This window comes from Conger conger, chromosome 6, assembly GCF_963514075.1.
Source record: "Conger conger chromosome 6, fConCon1.1, whole genome shotgun sequence".
NCBI lineage: Eukaryota > Metazoa > Chordata > Actinopteri > Anguilliformes > Congridae > Conger > Conger conger.
The window spans coordinates 25,287,124-25,303,458 of record NC_083765.1 but is presented as its reverse complement, the minus strand read 5'-3'; the positions used below and the strand labels follow the sequence as shown (position 1 = coordinate 25,303,458).

At 43.7% G+C, this 16,335-nt stretch overlaps 2 protein-coding genes across 3 annotated transcripts; one reads left to right on the top strand and one right to left on the bottom strand.

Moving 5' to 3' along the window:
• The first annotated feature begins 1,917 nt into the window (after window positions 1-1,917).
• Window positions 1,918-4,678, top strand: LOC133130646 (uncharacterized). Its single transcript, XM_061245365.1, has 2 exons — window positions 1,918-2,058; window positions 3,484-4,678. Exon 2 carries the CDS (start codon window positions 3,489-3,491, stop codon window positions 4,392-4,394), a length of 906 nt encoding a protein of 301 aa, XP_061101349.1. The 5' UTR covers window positions 1,918-2,058; window positions 3,484-3,488; the 3' UTR covers window positions 4,395-4,678.
• Window positions 4,679-4,768: 90 nt separating this feature from the next.
• On the bottom strand, window positions 4,769-15,831 carry LOC133130645 (ribosomal protein S6 kinase beta-2-like). Of its 2 annotated transcripts, none has more exons than XM_061245362.1 (16): window positions 15,316-15,831; window positions 14,338-14,392; window positions 14,113-14,150; window positions 13,225-13,339; window positions 11,911-11,979; window positions 11,619-11,766; window positions 10,765-10,822; window positions 10,350-10,450; window positions 9,617-9,707; window positions 8,683-8,773; window positions 8,269-8,376; window positions 7,693-7,755; window positions 7,502-7,579; window positions 6,588-6,695; window positions 6,327-6,439; window positions 4,769-6,108 (listed from the first exon to the last, which is right to left on the bottom strand). In XM_061245362.1, exons 2-16 carry the CDS (start codon window positions 14,389-14,391, stop codon window positions 5,949-5,951), a joined length of 1,395 nt encoding a protein of 464 aa, XP_061101346.1. In that variant the 5' UTR covers window position 14,392; window positions 15,316-15,831; the 3' UTR covers window positions 4,769-5,948. The 2 variants fall into 2 exon arrangements, with proteins under 2 accessions (XP_061101346.1, XP_061101347.1); XM_061245363.1 differs by having other exon boundaries at window positions 15,188-15,322.
• Window positions 15,832-16,335: the final 504 nt, after the last annotated feature.

Genomic DNA, 16,335 nt, shown 5'->3' with positions numbered 1-16,335 from the left:
TAACCCTTGTGTTGTCTTCAGGGTCAAAAATGACCCGCCAGTATGTGTACCAGCCCCCTAAATGTAATTTTTTTCAACTTCAAGACGAAGTTTGTGACGAGTGATGGGTTGTTTCTTCATGCAAAATAAATTTGAAAAATATTAATTAAATTAAGCTGCCTTATTTTAGGGGTTTAGTGAATGCGGGTCGTTTTTTTCCCTTAGGACAAGGGGAGTATACAGAATGTTAAGACTACACAAGGGTTAAATACGTGTTTGTGGGTCTGTTGGAGTGATGAACCAGGAGGAAAGCCAGGGTCACAGACTGAATCAAATGCACCACCACTGTTTGCTGAGGAAGTGGTGGGTGGGTGTACAGTAGGTGGTGGTGGTATGAAAGAAGACCAGTAGAATGAAACACACTGTAGAGGTTAGGCAACTGGACCTGTTTTGTTCAGCAAATAAATATTAATTAATATATATGCAGTGCCTTTAAGTGATATGGAATAAGAATCATATGAGTAGCTATGGCTAAGAGTGTATGTGTACAAAGTACATTTGATTTATGAAACTTGATTTATGAAACCTTTTTTAAGAGCAGCACATTTTCAGATGACGAATAAATTATGAAGTTAAAATGAGTGAATGAAAAAACGAGTTTCATAAATCATTTGAAGGTATGTTTGTAGCGTTCCTCTTTCCATTTCTCTCTGAAAAAGATTAAAAAGGGTTCTCTACAGAATTCTTAACAGGTGGCGGCTTCGCAACAGGATGTGGTGCTAGTGCAGACTGCAGAGGCGTGTGCAAGAATTGATGACTGGCTGATGTTTGGAGGGAAACAACGATGTAGGTCGAGAAAGTCTACTACTATAGAGACTAAACACTGTTTCAAAAAACTGTTATTTAAAAGCTTAAGCTATGCTAATGAGAACACTCTAGAAGTCTTTGCGATGTTTGACCACATTGAGTGAAACGATCCACTGCCTCTTCCAAATTTATTGCGCTGGTTATGTCGGTCTCCACAGCCGAAACCAGGAGGAACAGTGAAAACATAAGCAAAAAGTGAAGTAGCACTCATTTCGATAAACACTGTTGTCATTTTACATTTAAAATGAGTCAAGTTGTGGTACTATTTTCTCCACTAGATGTCCCCAAAATTACGCCAGAAATATATGCAAAAAAATTATTTACAGGTCTAAACTACCTCAACTATTGTTTATCAACATGGTAAACATAAATATGAACTGCTGAGGCTTTGACTTAAGTTTCCCCCATTGATACTTTGTCACAATATTATTTAGTGTTTTTTCATTTGTTTGTTTAGCATTTTTACAATTATTTGTATATTTTTAGAGCCACAACATATATGTCAAGGGGAAAATATGCCATGTATGCTTGCTACAATATTTATAAAATAGTACTTCAATAAAGAGTCATAAACATTGTAATATTTTACTGAAGCTCACCATGATGCAGTGTCTGACTTAGGCAACATGACAGAACATTACTCATTATTTTTCTGATATCTTTTTAGAAGGTTTGTAGTTAATTAGTTGAGTTTGTAGTTAATTAGTATTGATTAATAATTAATAGTTCAAACTCCACAAGGTTGGTACTGGTGGCAGAATGGTGTGACAGGAATCAGTTTCAAATAGAATAATATTTTGTTCTGCACAATAGGTACTTCTCTGTCTTTAAAATTTAAATTGATTTACTCTCTCATCATTCTTTCAGATATAACCAACCAGCCCCAAACATTTAACACACACTTTTTTTGCGTTTCTGTTAATCCATAAAGCTCTTTCAACTTACATGTAAAACACCATTGAATTATTCAATATTCTTTAGAAACCCATTTCATCCTTCCACAGCCTGTCTTACCCGTCATTCACTCACCCCGCCTCCTTCCCTCAGTTTTTTTCTCGTTCAAATGTCTGCTGTTACCCGTTGCTTTTTCTAAGCTCTGTTTGGCTGCCTCAAGCTGTCACTTGCCCTTCAATCACAAAACTCTCTGAGCACAAACCGGGACCCTCAAACCCCTGATTTTAAACCCGGGACCCCTTAACGACAGGCAAAACGGTGAGCGAAACTTTTTGATTGAATATGATTTGTACAGCAGTGGCAGCGATGTCTCACAGTGTTAGAGATGCTGTATGATGCTTATACCCCGGCCACCCTCTCCTTTCAGCTCCACACTCTTCTTCTCTTATGTCTGTTATGGCTTTTTTCCTCTCCTTCCCTACAATCCTGACCGTTGGTGTAGAGGTAGCTAACTAGAAAGTCAAATGTCCTCATGCTGAGAGCATGCTTGTGTGTGCCAGGTTTGGGGTCCAGTCAGGGGTCCTAGGCTGCTTTAAGGTTGCGTTTGCAACAGTAGAAACCCCTCTGGGGGTTAACTGTATAGAGTTTGGAATACAGGACTGGGGAATGGTGAAAAAGAAAATGAAAAAAAAGGAACGATTGACTTCCTGCCAATGTCACACCTGCTGCAACTTCCTGTGTGCATGCTGGGGGGCTGTGAAGCTTTTTTTGGAGCAGCATTATTGCTTGAAAAGTGGAGGCTTGAACAGTATGGTTTTGCTCCTAACCGCATGTGGCATAGAGGCCAAAGCACGCCTGCCTGTCCTAGATTCACTTCCTGGATGGTGGCCACATCATTGTTCAATTGAGAAAGCAGGTCTTACCTCCTCTGCATGACCTGTATCTTCAGCTGGATGAGTGGCCTGAATGTTTCGGAAAGTGTGAGGAGCTAAATTAACAGAATTATGAGCTATCTGTCCTGCGCAAGGATGATATAAATAACTGTTGAGTGCATGTGGTATGAAACGGACCTGTTCAGGATTGAGTGATCCAGTAATCATCCGTTAGAACACCCACCTCACCTCCCTCTCAGAGCTGTGTAGTGTTTCATCGTTTGTGTGCTGAGCTCAGATCAGTTTTGCTTTTTAGTTCATGGTTAAGGTCTGAAAACACACAACAGCAGCAAAAGCCGGCAATAAAATAATGTGTATTTCTGCATTATATTGCATGTGCTACAGCATCCACAAATGCCCAATCTTTTCTCTCTGTAAAAAACATCATCCCTCCTAACCACACCATATTTGGTTTTAAGAACATGTCCTGGAAATATCTAGGAATCATTCACATTGCATCAAATTGCTTCCTGGATGTGCCTTGAACACTATTTGTAAGTCACAAAGGAGCATTACGTGGATGCTCCTTGAATGTTATTGTTGTGTTATTCCAGTTAAAAAGAATAGCTGTGAATGGTCATTCCGTTTCATTTTAATGGAAAATCTAAAAAAAAAAAACCTCAAGACATAAATTGGGTGTGTAATCAGTAAATAAAGCAATTAATCAAAGGAAAAAACATTGCACATACCAAAAGATACCTTTGAGGTATTTTTCCTTTAATACTTACTTTCAGAACATTGAATTGACACACTGTCTCTCCAATTTTTAAATAAATAAATCTTAATAAACTAATATATTTCTCATTCACAGACACAATGATGGCCTTTCGTGCAGTGCTACTGAGCGCGCTCTGTGTGACCCTGTTTTGCTCGTCTGTACGCGGACTGACTGCACTGGACATCACCCTGTCTACCTCTTCTGCACCGGAGAACAGCCGAACAGCTGAACAGCCGGAGAGTCCCACGACTGAACCCCACGCTAACATCTCAGCCGCCACGAACACCCCTGCGGGAGCCCACATGGACGTCAGCACGAGGCTGGACTCCTCCAGCACGGCGGGAGATATTACTGACGGCTCCACCCCCGCCGACACGACCACGCTAATCACGCCGGGCGGGACCGGCGGACAACCCCGGGAAGCGACGGAGGCCGAGGTCTCCACACGGAGGACAGGTCCGACCCTGCCGGGGCCCCAGGGGGAGAGACCCTCCATGACCAAGGCCATCGTGGTCATACTGGTGGTGCTGGTCATCCTGCTCATACTCCTTCTGTACGTCCTCTCCGTGCTGCGGAACCTGCGCTTGGTCATCTGCGTGCGGGGGGCCCTGGGGCGGGCCGCGGCCGGGGCCAGAGCCGTCCTGAGCTGGCTGGGGATCCGGCTGTGGCCCCGTAAGAGCGGGGGGGACGCGGGAAGAGACGAAGAGGAGGACGAGGAGGAAGGAGGGAGTGAGCCGGATGTGGAGCTGGGGAACGGGATGGAGGCAGAGGACACGAAAGACAAGAAGGAGGAGGAGGAGGAGGAAGAGGACTCCTCAGACGATTACTCCAGCACGGAGGGGTTCGACCTGAGGGAGAGAGCCAGGCAGAGAGAGGGAGGGGAGGAGGAGGAGGAGGAGACGAGCCTGAGCCAGAACCAGAGAAAGGACCAGGAGGAGGAGGCCACGCTGCTAGAAAAGAGTAAGAAAGAGGGGGTAGAGGAGTGTGACCTCACAGTGCTGTGAAAAACAGAGTAAGAAACAGAAGGGTGGTGTTGGGGTAGGGGGTAACTGATGGGAATTTGGGGGGTGTTCAGTACACAATATGGTGAGACGGTAGGAGGGGAGAACTGGCATCATCTAACAATGCACTGAATAATTGCCAAATATTTGTATGATAAGTGAGTCATTTAGTTAATCGTATTTTAGACATTTTAGACAGGAAAGCTCATGTGTGTAAAATGTAACATGTATACATTTTTAATGGGAATGCATTGGTGACCAGCAAATAAATTCTGTTCATGAGGTTATTTCACTGTGAGTTTGATTAATCAGCTTGAACACAGATACACTGATAATATACATGATAGGACAAGCAAATGAAAGAAAACGGTTCAAAATATAATTCAAGGATTTATTCAGTAAGAGCTGAATTATTTAAGTATTTGACAACTGGTATGTTTACAACTGAAATGAATGAAGGTCAATATTCAATATCCAATATCTATTGTAACAGTGCAACTCCATGAGCCATATAATTTATATTTATATAATATTATTATATAAATATTAGTAATATTATTAATATTATTAATATTATTATTTTTATTATTAATACTGAGTCAATAACAACTTAAATACATATTGATAATCAGAAAACAGGATAGACCCTGTAGTGAATGCAGAATCATTGTTTACACCAAACCCTCCACCTGAAGTGAGGCAGGACATCACAGGAAAATAATGTAGTTCATCACATTTGAGAGAACTACGGAACAGTATCCCTTAATCCCCTCTCCTTATACCAGATTCTTCACTTCATAAGCCAACCACAGCACTGTGAACTGCATGCCAACTACAGCAGACATGCTATTCTTTCCCCTGCAACCACAAGACACCCTCCCCTTATTTTAGAAACAAGAAAATATATCTTTTTTTCATGATTCTCTAATATATTTCGCATCACTTCTGCAAAACATCAGCAGTCTGTTAAACAATAATTTGCAATGTTTTTAGTTTTTGGATACAATTTAGTTCGGGTTATCCACGCCCACTAACAGGACTGACTTCTCTCAGAGAGCAAACTGCTATAGCAGGTTAGCCCAGTTACCCTGTGTTACCCTGTCTCAATAAAAATACCTGTCTGTGCTGCACAATAATAAAAATGTTAATATTCTGCACACTGCCTCCTGATCTCCTGTACTGGGCGTCCATTAGAGGAACTGCTTTCTGAAATGTCATCACAGGTGTCAAGAAGGGGAGATTGCAAGCAGAGGAAATCAGTTTAAGTTTTTCATATATAGATAAAGTTTAGGTAAGACCAACTTTTTTCTTCTTAATTAGTCATCATTGTTGCTTGTTGTTGGTAGATCAATGAATCTCTCATCATATGTACATCTCACTGTTTTTTTTTTACAAAATGAGAGGAAAACATTTTTTGGCGAAACCCATTCTCTTGCCAGAGCAGTTGCGCATTTGAGCAGACTTTCCGACTGAAAGTTCATGAGAATGTCACAGCGGTACAAACAGCGAGAAACACAAGGCCCCTGAGAAAAGGATTACATTTCAGCCAATCAGCATTCATCTCCCACTTCTGTGTCCTTTCTTCTTGGTCCGGCCGGGGGTCCTGATTGGCTGGGTGGCACAGTTTTCAGAGGGCAGGGGCTTGGCCGGTACAGGAAGCTCCGCCTCCCCCTCACCACTGGCCTTGAAGGGCTCTGCCAGAGAGAACTTGAGGGGACTAGAGAGATAGAAAGAGGGAGAGGAATAGAGAGTGAGAGATAGAGAGAGGGAGATAAAGAGAGAGATAGAGAGAGGGAGAGGGAGAGATAGAGAGGGCGATAAAGAGATAGTGAGAGAGGGAATCTGTGTCCACCTCAATTTGCCGTAAACCCTATTTGAATCTGACATTTAAATCTGAATGGGGAGGGAGGAGGGGAGGGTCTCTCTCTCCTCTACCTGATGGGCGTGCGAGGGCTGCTGTTGAGCCGGCGGACGGGCCGGGTCCTGGGTTCGAAGGAGAAGCCTTCCTTCAGACTCTCCAGCACGGAGGGAGCCACATAGGTGAAGCCCTGTGACAGAATGCAGGAGTGCAGCAGGGATGTGTGACGGTCAGATGTGTGTGTACAGTATACGTAGGTGCGCTTTGAGAATAGGTACAGCCTGTATACAGGTGTGGCCAGACAGGCACGGTGTGTCTGCACACAGAGTCACACTCACAGCGAAGGCATGGTCAGCGCTGTGGCCCAGAGAGCTGTCGTCCGGGCTGTCCACCGGCGTCTGTCGGGTGAAGCGGCTGTCGAACTGACTCACGTCCTCATCCGACTGCTGCAGGACAGGGCAACACACAGGCCCTCTGGTCAGGGCTGCCTCTCACCGGTTTACACACACTGCACTGTTACCTCCGCCAACAGCCCAGGTTTACTGGGAGCAGTGTCCATCCATTACCCTAACCCGCTTAGCCTGAGCAGGGTCGCAGGGGGGCTGGAGCCTATCCCAGCATACATCGGGCGAAAGGCAGGAATACACCCTGGACAGGTCGCCAGTCCATCGCAGGGCACACACACCATTCACTCACACACTCATACCTACGGGCAATTTAGACTCTCCAATCAGCCTAACCTGCATGTCTGGACTGTGGGAGGAGGGAGTAGTGTCAGATGCCTGAATTAAATTAACCCTGAAAAAAACCCTCACCTTCAATTGACTCGCATACAAACGTCTCACAATTTCCCCCTCTACCTGCTGTAAAATCCCCTATCTGTGATTGACACATACATTTTAACTTCGCCTTTTAATTTTTAGAAATCCCCTACATTTAAATGTAAATCCCCTGGGTGGCAACCCTGGTTGGAAGTACTGTACAGACGTGGCGTGCACAAAAAAAGGTGCATGAAGTCCTCATAAGCTATAACAACAAATAAAGAGTTTTGAGACGGCTGTAGGCTCTAGGCTGGTCAAATCTTTTTCCACCAAAACCAATGGGATTTCATGAGCTGACTACCAACAGCCAATCACAAAGTACTGTTGAACAGCATGCTGCAGTGAGACTACCCTGTGAAAGACCCAGGGCCGGGGCCGCACTGAGTGTCAGAAACAGAGAAATGGAGGGAAGAACGTAGGGGGCACAGTACCAGACAGGGCTTGTAGGGTGGCTCCACTCGTTTATTCAGCAGGTCATCCCAGTTGATGTGTCGGAAGAAGGGATGCTTCTGCAAAAGAAAGTGTGCAGGGAGAGTAAATTCAGCAATCCATGCACACTGACACTTTAATGCATTCCTGTGGACACACCCATGCCTGATATTTTGACTGATATTTTACTAACCTGTATATCAGCACAGTCTGCCTTACTGGAGCCCAGTCTCTGAGCAGAATTCTTCTTTAACAACTATATGTGTGTGTGAGAAAGGGGGGGGGGAGAGAGAGAGAGAGAGAGAGAGAGAAAGAGAGGGGGAGAAAGAGAGAAAGAGAGGGGGAGAAAGAGAGAAAGAGAGGGGGATAAAGAGAGAAAGAGAGGGGGATAAAGAGAGAAAGAGAGGGGGATAAAGAGAGAAAGAGAGAGAGAGAGAAAGAGAGGGGGGGAGAAAGAGAGAGAGGGGGGATAAAGAGAGAAAGAGTGAGAGAGAGAAAGAGAGGGGGGAGAAAGAGAGAGAGGGGGGATAAAGAGAGAAAGAGAGAGTGAGAGAAAGAGAGGGGGGAGAAAGAGAGAGAGAGAGAGAGAGAGAGAGGGGATAGAGAGAGAGAGAGAGAGAGAGAGAGAGAGAGAGAGAGAGAAGCCTGTTTACTCTTGTAATTGTAGCAAACAGGCAGAGCTTGCCATATTCAACGGGAGTAGAACTGAAATGAAATGAAATGAAACTCATTTGAATTTTGCATGTGAAGTGGAGGGGCCGGATCCCACCTTCTTGATCATGTCCCTAGCATCCGGCGTGAGGTAGGGCGGCAGGCTGAGTTTACACTTGAGGATCTTATCGATCGTCTTCTTCCTGTTTTCAGCTGTGAAGGGCGGCTGAAGGAGGGAAAGGGGGAGATAGAGGGATAGAGAGGGAAGGAGGGAGAGGTAGGGTGGAATGAGAGGGGAGAGGAGGAGAAGTGACAGATGTAGAGAGATAAAGAGAGGGATGTGAGGAAAAGAAAAAGGGAGGAATAGAGGAAAGCCGGTGTTGATGCACCAGATGTGAGTGCGGAGCTATAATAGGCCTTTAGCTTTATTTCTCTCAGTTTATCATAAATACATATAATGAGCCATGGTGGACAGAAAAACTAGCAAATATGTCCAAATGCCCTGTCTCCCCTCCACCCGACCCTCTCTCACCGATCCAGTCATCATGTCGAACATCAGGGCACCCAGGCTCCACCAGTCCACCGCCCGGTTGTGTCCGGAGCGCATCAGGATCTCAGGAGCCCTGTGGGGGTCACAATGTTCCAGCAATGAGGAGCGAGATACCACATACACACAATGCCACCCCCATTTAAACCCACTGCAATCAACTACTCCATTTTGCGCACAAGTGTCATCATAGTTCAGCTGGGAACACAGATATATATATATATTTTTTTTTTTACTTTTTGTACCATCCTAAAGCTTTCGATTTGTGTTCCATACTGATTCAAGTAAAACCATTGCAATTTTGGTAGAAGAATGCATATTTTAGGGTCTAATTGCAATTTTTTCAAACTCTTTGTAAAATGATTTCCCACATGACATGATGTTTGTTTGAATTATTGAATGATGTTGCTAAATGTTAACATAGAGAGCTTACCACTGGAGGGGGAGGGAGATGGGGGCGGGGGGGGGGGGGGGGGCAGAGTGGGAATTGGGCTCTGAGGGCAGAGTTAGGGACTTTTCGAAAAACCTAAGACACTGCTCTTTGCAAAAAATGTGTGGGAGTTTTAGATACTAAAACCAAGAAGAGAAAGCTGATGTGTGTGGGCCTTTAAAGATGTCTTAGGTGTTAATTTTGTACATGGAACCAACCATGTGTTACAAAACTAGTTGGAACTGAGAATCACAGGAACATTTTAGCTCCACAGTGACCCCAAGAGACATGGAGCAGAACAGGAGGGTGCGGAGTCCTCATACAGACCTCTTCACGGAGAAAGGCTCTACAGCAGGGACTACCAGACCCCATTGGTTTCAGAGAGATATCCCACAAACCCACAGCACTGCAACAAGGCCAACACAATGGTCCTCTTGTAACTCTACCCCTCACCACAGAAAGTAACCGTGTTCCTGTAACTACACTTACATGTACTCAATGGTCCCACAGAAGGTGTGTGTGACTGCTCCGTCATGAATTGACTCCTTGCACAGGCCAAAATCTGTCAGCTTGATGTGTCCTGCAGAGCACATACACAGAGACATTAAGTCATTAAGGCACAATGACAGTTTCGTGCAGAGTGCTTTTGCTTACCAGCCCAGTGAGACTTCCTCTGAAAACCCAGAGACCTACTTTCAGGGCGTAACCACTTGTACCTTGGTGGTTGAGCATGATGTTCTCTGCTTTAAGGTCTCCGCCCTACTTTCAGGGTGTAACCTCTTGTACTTTGGTTGTTGAGCATGATGTTCTCTGGTTTAAGGTCTCTGCCCTACGTTCAGGGTGTAATCTCTTGCCTGTACCTTGGTGGTTGAGCATGATGTTCTCTGGTTTAAGGTCTCCGCCCTACTTTCATGGTGTAACCTCTTGTACCTTGGAGGTTGAGCATGATGTTCTCTGGTTTAAGGTCTCTGTCCTACGTTTAGGGTGTAATCTCTTGCCTGTACCTTGGTGGTTGAGCATGATGTTCTCTGGTTTAAGGTCTCCGCCCTACTTTCAGGGTGTAACCTCTTGTACCTTGGTGGTTGAGCATGATGTTCTCTGGTTTAAGGTCTCTGCCCTACATTCAGGGTGTAATCTCTTGCCTGTCCCTTGGTGGTTGAGCATGATGTTTTCTGGTTTAAGGTCTCTGCCCTACTTTCAGGGTGTAATCTCTTGCCTGTACCTTGGTGGTTGAGCATGATGTTCTCTGGTTTAAGGTCTCTGTATATGATGCCATTGGAGTGGAGGTGTCCCAGAGCCATGGTAATCTCCCCCAGATAGAAGCTGTCGACCAGAAAGAAAAGTGCTCATCAGAAAATGACCTAAAAATCAGACAATCATCTGCCAAAACACAAACCGTCAAACACAAAATAGCCCAGTCACACACTCTCAATCATAAACTGAAAAATTAACTTTCACGGAGATAAAGTCCTGCTGATACCATTCCCTGGTGATCATCTAGACCACGGGTGGGAAATTTCTGTCCTGGAGGGCCGGTGTGTATGCAGGTATTTGTTTCCACCAATTACAGAAACGTAGCTATTTATCTGAACCATAATGCAACCATGTGTGTGTGTCTCGCTCTCTCTCTCTCTCACCAGGCTGTGTCCTCCATAAATATCCCCTCTTTCTCCAGCTGCATAAACAGCTCCCCACCTGAGGAAGTAAAGAGAGAAAAAGAGTCATTCATTCATTCATTCATTATCCTAACCCGCTTGAACAGGGTCGCAAGGGGGCTGGAGCCTATCCCAGCATACATTGGGCAAAAGGCAGGAATACACTCTGGACAGGTCGCCAGTCCATTGCAGGGCAGACACACCATTCACTCACACACTCACACCTACAGGCAATTTAGACTCTCCAATCAGCCAAACCTGCATGTCTTTGGACTGTGGGAGGAAACCGGAGTACCCGGAGGAAACCCACGCTAACACGCAAACTCCACACAGAGAGGCCGACCGGGATTCAAACCCAGGACCTCCTTGCTGTGAGGCGGCAGTGCTACCCTCTGCACCATCCGTGCCGCCTAGAAAAAGAGTCATGAACCGAATCTTTTTTTAAAGAAAATGGAGAGAAGACTGCACGCTACATTGAGCAAAAGGTGAAGAGCTGGTGAGGACTGTGGGAAACTAATAGTTTAATGCACCTTTCCTCAAAAGTTATCAAAGTGAACGACTCCAGTGGCAGAGTTGGAAGTCATTGCCCTCTTTTATTTTGCCAGTCATGACGATCAATAAAGGAAGTTTTACTCAAAATAAATGTCTATGTCATTATGGACAGCGATGCCTCTAATCACTGACAGGACAGCCGGGCAGCACACAGGCAAACAGACAGATTAACACATGAGCAAGAGACTGACAGCTGAGCAAACAGACAGACACACAGAGGGACATGAGGACACAGAGTAGAGCTGACCGATGGACACAGACAGACAGCGACCGCCCCCCCTTACCACTGAGACACTCCAGGATGAGGTAGAGTTTGCCACCAGTCTGGAAGGCATACAGGAGGTCCACAATGAAGGGGTGTCTCACCGTCTCCAGGATCTCCCTCTCTGCTCGTGTGTGCGCGGTGTCCTTCGCATTGCATATGATCTTTGCCTGGAGGGGGTGTGAGGGTGTGTGTGTGTGTGTGTGTGTGTGGTGGGGGGGGGGGGGTTGCATGGGACACTGACTAAGTGAGAGAGAAGCACTGATAAAAAAAATATAAAAAACACAATAAAGAAATAAAGAGGGACTTTTTACCTTTCTCAAGACTTTCATGGCAAATATCTTGCCAGTCTGAGATCCTTGGACTTTTCTTACTTGGAAAACCTGTAAGAAGACAGAGCTTCACTGTATACATAAACAGAGCACAGGCACACTATACCTACACACAGCACATACACACTGTACACATAGTACATACTGCATACATACACACTGTACATATACACACAACACAGACACACTGTACACACACACACAGCACAGACACACTGTACACATACAGACACACTGTACACATACAGACAGCACAGACACTGTACACGTACAGACAGCACAGACACACTGTACACAGACACACAGCACAGACACACTGTACACATACAGACAGCACTGACACACTGTACACATACACACAGCACAGACACTGTACACATACAGACACACTGTACACAGCACAGACACATTGCACACATACAGACAGCACTGACACACTGTACACACAGACACATTGTACACATACAGACAGCACAGACACACTGTACACACACAGCACAGACACACTGAACACATACAGACAGCACAGACACACTGTACACACACACACACAGCACAGATACACAGCACAGACACACTGTACACACACACATAGCACAGACACATTGCATCCAGTATTCAACAGAATTGTATTTGTATAGTGTTTTCTACAGACACAAAGATGACTTGCATAGAAAGCAGAAAGGGAAACTTGGCAAAAAAACAGGGCTGAACCCCCAAAAAGCAAGAATGTGAGCTTAAAAAAGAAATTCCCCACTGGGAGGAAACTCAGAAAGCACATACATACTGCATACATACAAATATCAGAGACAAACTGCATACACATTACACACATAAAAGGAGAGTTCATGCAGCACAGTGCATAGACACCATCTGTAGAGTTAACATGGTTCAGTTTCTCTTTAAACTGAACTACCCTAATCACATTTCACATAGGCAGTGACTAATGAAATACTATCTACCCCTCCCACCCCCCACACATGCATGCACAAACAAACAGATGCACACACACAGATAAAAACACACACATAGGGACACATATACCCACATTTACACATGTACCAGGCAAAATCTTACAAGGGGCTAAAGGTCACGTTTCAAATCTCAATGAGTTACAACAACTTACGCACTCCTGGTGAAGTAGCTGCCCTCTACTACATAGACACATGCACACCCCATGGAAACACACACACACACACACACACACACACAGATCTCACACACACACAGATCTCTCTCTCTCACACACACACACAGATCTCACAAACACACACCCACCCACACACACACACCCACCTTGCCATAGCCTCCTTTCCCCAGCACAGTCAGCAGCTCAAAGCATTCTGGGCCAACCAGCTCACTGCCTCTGTTCACACAGGCCCCAGTCAGCTCCACTTCTTCTGTCTGTGCACTGAGGGAGAGAGGGAGACAGAGACAGAATGGAGAATAGAGAGATGCAGTAATCAAAGTGCGGTGTCTAACACAATCTAAGATGCCCTTATATTTAGCCGCTTCTTCATTACTGGTGCTCTGTAATCAAAGCAAAGGAAAATATGTTGCAAAGCAAATTAGTGGAGTAACAATTATATGCCGAGAGGGATAAAATTGTAATCTTGTAGGTTTTTCGAATAATTTTTAAATAGGATCCTTCTGATCCGGATACCACAAGATCAGGATTACAGAATCTAGATTTGCATGGATACGTCTGGATATGTCCCTCTCTGTTGGTCAAAATAATGCAGGATTTCATTAAGATAAACAGATGTGAGTGAACATGTTGGAAAATGTGTAAACGAGTTTCCATGTGAATCCTATTCATCTGTATTACACAATACATAGGCCAAAGTCAATTCAGCCCAGATGGGGGTTGATGTAAGCACTTTTCGTTAGTTAGTTGTAACATAGCGTGGAGGTAGTCTGCCCATTACAAAGATGTCGCCCCTACACTGCTTACTGCTGCTCTGCTATAGAATCAGATTGGTTTCAAATGTATCAATCAAAACATTGTTTAATATATCAAACAAAACAGAACAGGCACAGAAAAAAAGAACACTTTTAATATTTTATTATTTTATATATTTTATAAGCCTACATCTTTAAATGGCATTTCCACCTTCAGGCTCTTCTGGGATCAGGATAACAGATCCTTGATCTGATAGAAAAAAGGAGGTGTGGAGTACTTACGGATCGGTTTCTTCCACATAAATATTACACACTTCCTCCTGTAATATACAGACAAACCAGCAGTCAAATTGTGCCAGCCGCACACACACACATCATATCTTCATTTCCAACCTAAGAAATTCCGTTAAATGCACAAAGGTAAATTACAGTTGGTAAGATAAAATAGAGCATTTGAACCATCTAGTACACTTATCAGGACCAGACCGCATAGACTTGGACCCTGACCTCTGCATCACTGACGTCCTCCGACTCCAGGTCAATGTCGAATACCCCAGCCATTCTGTAAAACGGGCAAAAGTGCACCGAACCATCACCGACTAAGCGTAGAAAAAAATCGGTGATCATTTTGAAACATTTGACTAATAATTATTATCGTATTCAGAGTAATAATTGTTATTCGCTACTGTGGTTATTAATAACCTCATTACCACGCCATTTCTTTTTTTAAAATCTGCATTTTTGTCTACAAAATCTTCCAGTCTTACCTGTGAGCGAGTTCCCGTTTGGCTTCTATATATAGCTATTATAATAATAACAATTTGAAAGCACGACGGTTCGCCCACAAAATGTCCAGCTTGATAGTTTATTTTCTTAACCGCCTAGTCACCAACTTCATTTTCGGAAATACAACGTCGGTACCGTACCCGTCTTGTAATACCATACAATACCATAACTGTATAACTATTACATTGCCGGCTATCTAGCAAACGTTACTTGACAGATATGTGACATCTGACATAACATTATTTATTGAGATGAGTGACCTGCTGATATAGTTAATATAAGATATCTTGCATGAGAGTTATAGTAAAAACACATAAATAATCGTTCACGTTATGCCGTGCCGACGGGCAATTAGCTCGCTTGCATTAGTGAGTTACCTAACGTTAGCTAACGTTAGCTGTGGACAGTCAGCATGCACCGTCGTGTCCACTGACAGTTACAACGTGACAAGCCATCAAAGGATTTCGGTATAGCTAATGTATAAGTAACGTGTGGTATTTTGTGATGTCAACTAATCACTTTGCTATGCCCTATAAAAATAACACAAATACTCATCAGGACTGTAACTTACATATCTCAATGTGGTTGCGCTCGCTATGATTATCTAACTCAACACTGTGACAGGCAGATTGATAGCAGGTAGCACACGATTAGACTGTTAACGTTAGTGTTAACAGTTAGCTGTTCATCTCCTCGTACCTTCATCCGTGATCCAAAATGACTAGATCCTTATGTCTTGTTCAGAGAAAATTTTCCTTTTTTTTTGTTCTACCGGTCTTTCATTACACCTCTCTGTGTTGTTTTTCCTGTTTCAGTTTGTAGCTATCAGTATTGGTAGAACTTTAACCCGTGACGTCATCATAGGAGGACTGCTGGATTGTGATGTAGGCTACAGTGCGTCCCATTCTTTACTAGCTAGTTTATAAAACAAATCTAAACATTAATTGAAATGAACTAATGATCGCCTAAAACCCTAGAACTCAATAAAACTTTCCACGCGTATATCGGAAAGTATATTCCTCTGATTCGGAGCCGAACAATCCGAGCTGTAGTGTAGACTAAGATGCAAACCTGGAAAAGTTGGCTATTTTTGCTGGAAGTAATATAAAGTTACGTTTTCTGTTAAAGGTACAATTGGTAACGGTCAAAGAGAGGAAATGCAGCAACAAACACTCCCAAACCACTACACTGTTTATCCCACCCCTTCTCTGTGAACGCGCTGACATTGAAGCACAATTGGCTGTGGCAATAAGAAACCATTTTCAACCAATGAGCTTGAATTATTGTGCAGCTGTACGATGTTTTGGTACAGAGTGCCGGCTCGTCAACTGCAGATTTAAAAACCCGAATTTAAGGACTATTAACACAGGCAGAGGGCTAGTCAACATGTCAGTGAGCCTTTTTCATTGATAGGAAGGGATTTACAATGGTCTTGTAACAATGTTTTTACACAAAAATCTTACCTATCGTACCTTTGAAATAGTCTATCGACGTTAAATTGATAATATTCATATGGACTATCATATTAAAGTCAGATATTTTGAACAATTAAGAAAAATATAAGTTTTTTTTTAAACTAAGGTAAAATGTGTGCGATACTAAAATGCTAAGCTCCTGTGCTGTCACTATCAAATAGAAAATCTCACTCCAGTCACATAATCAAATTGGCAACTCTGATAAGATGGGTTTTCATCCTTTTAAAAATGAAAATCACCTTCA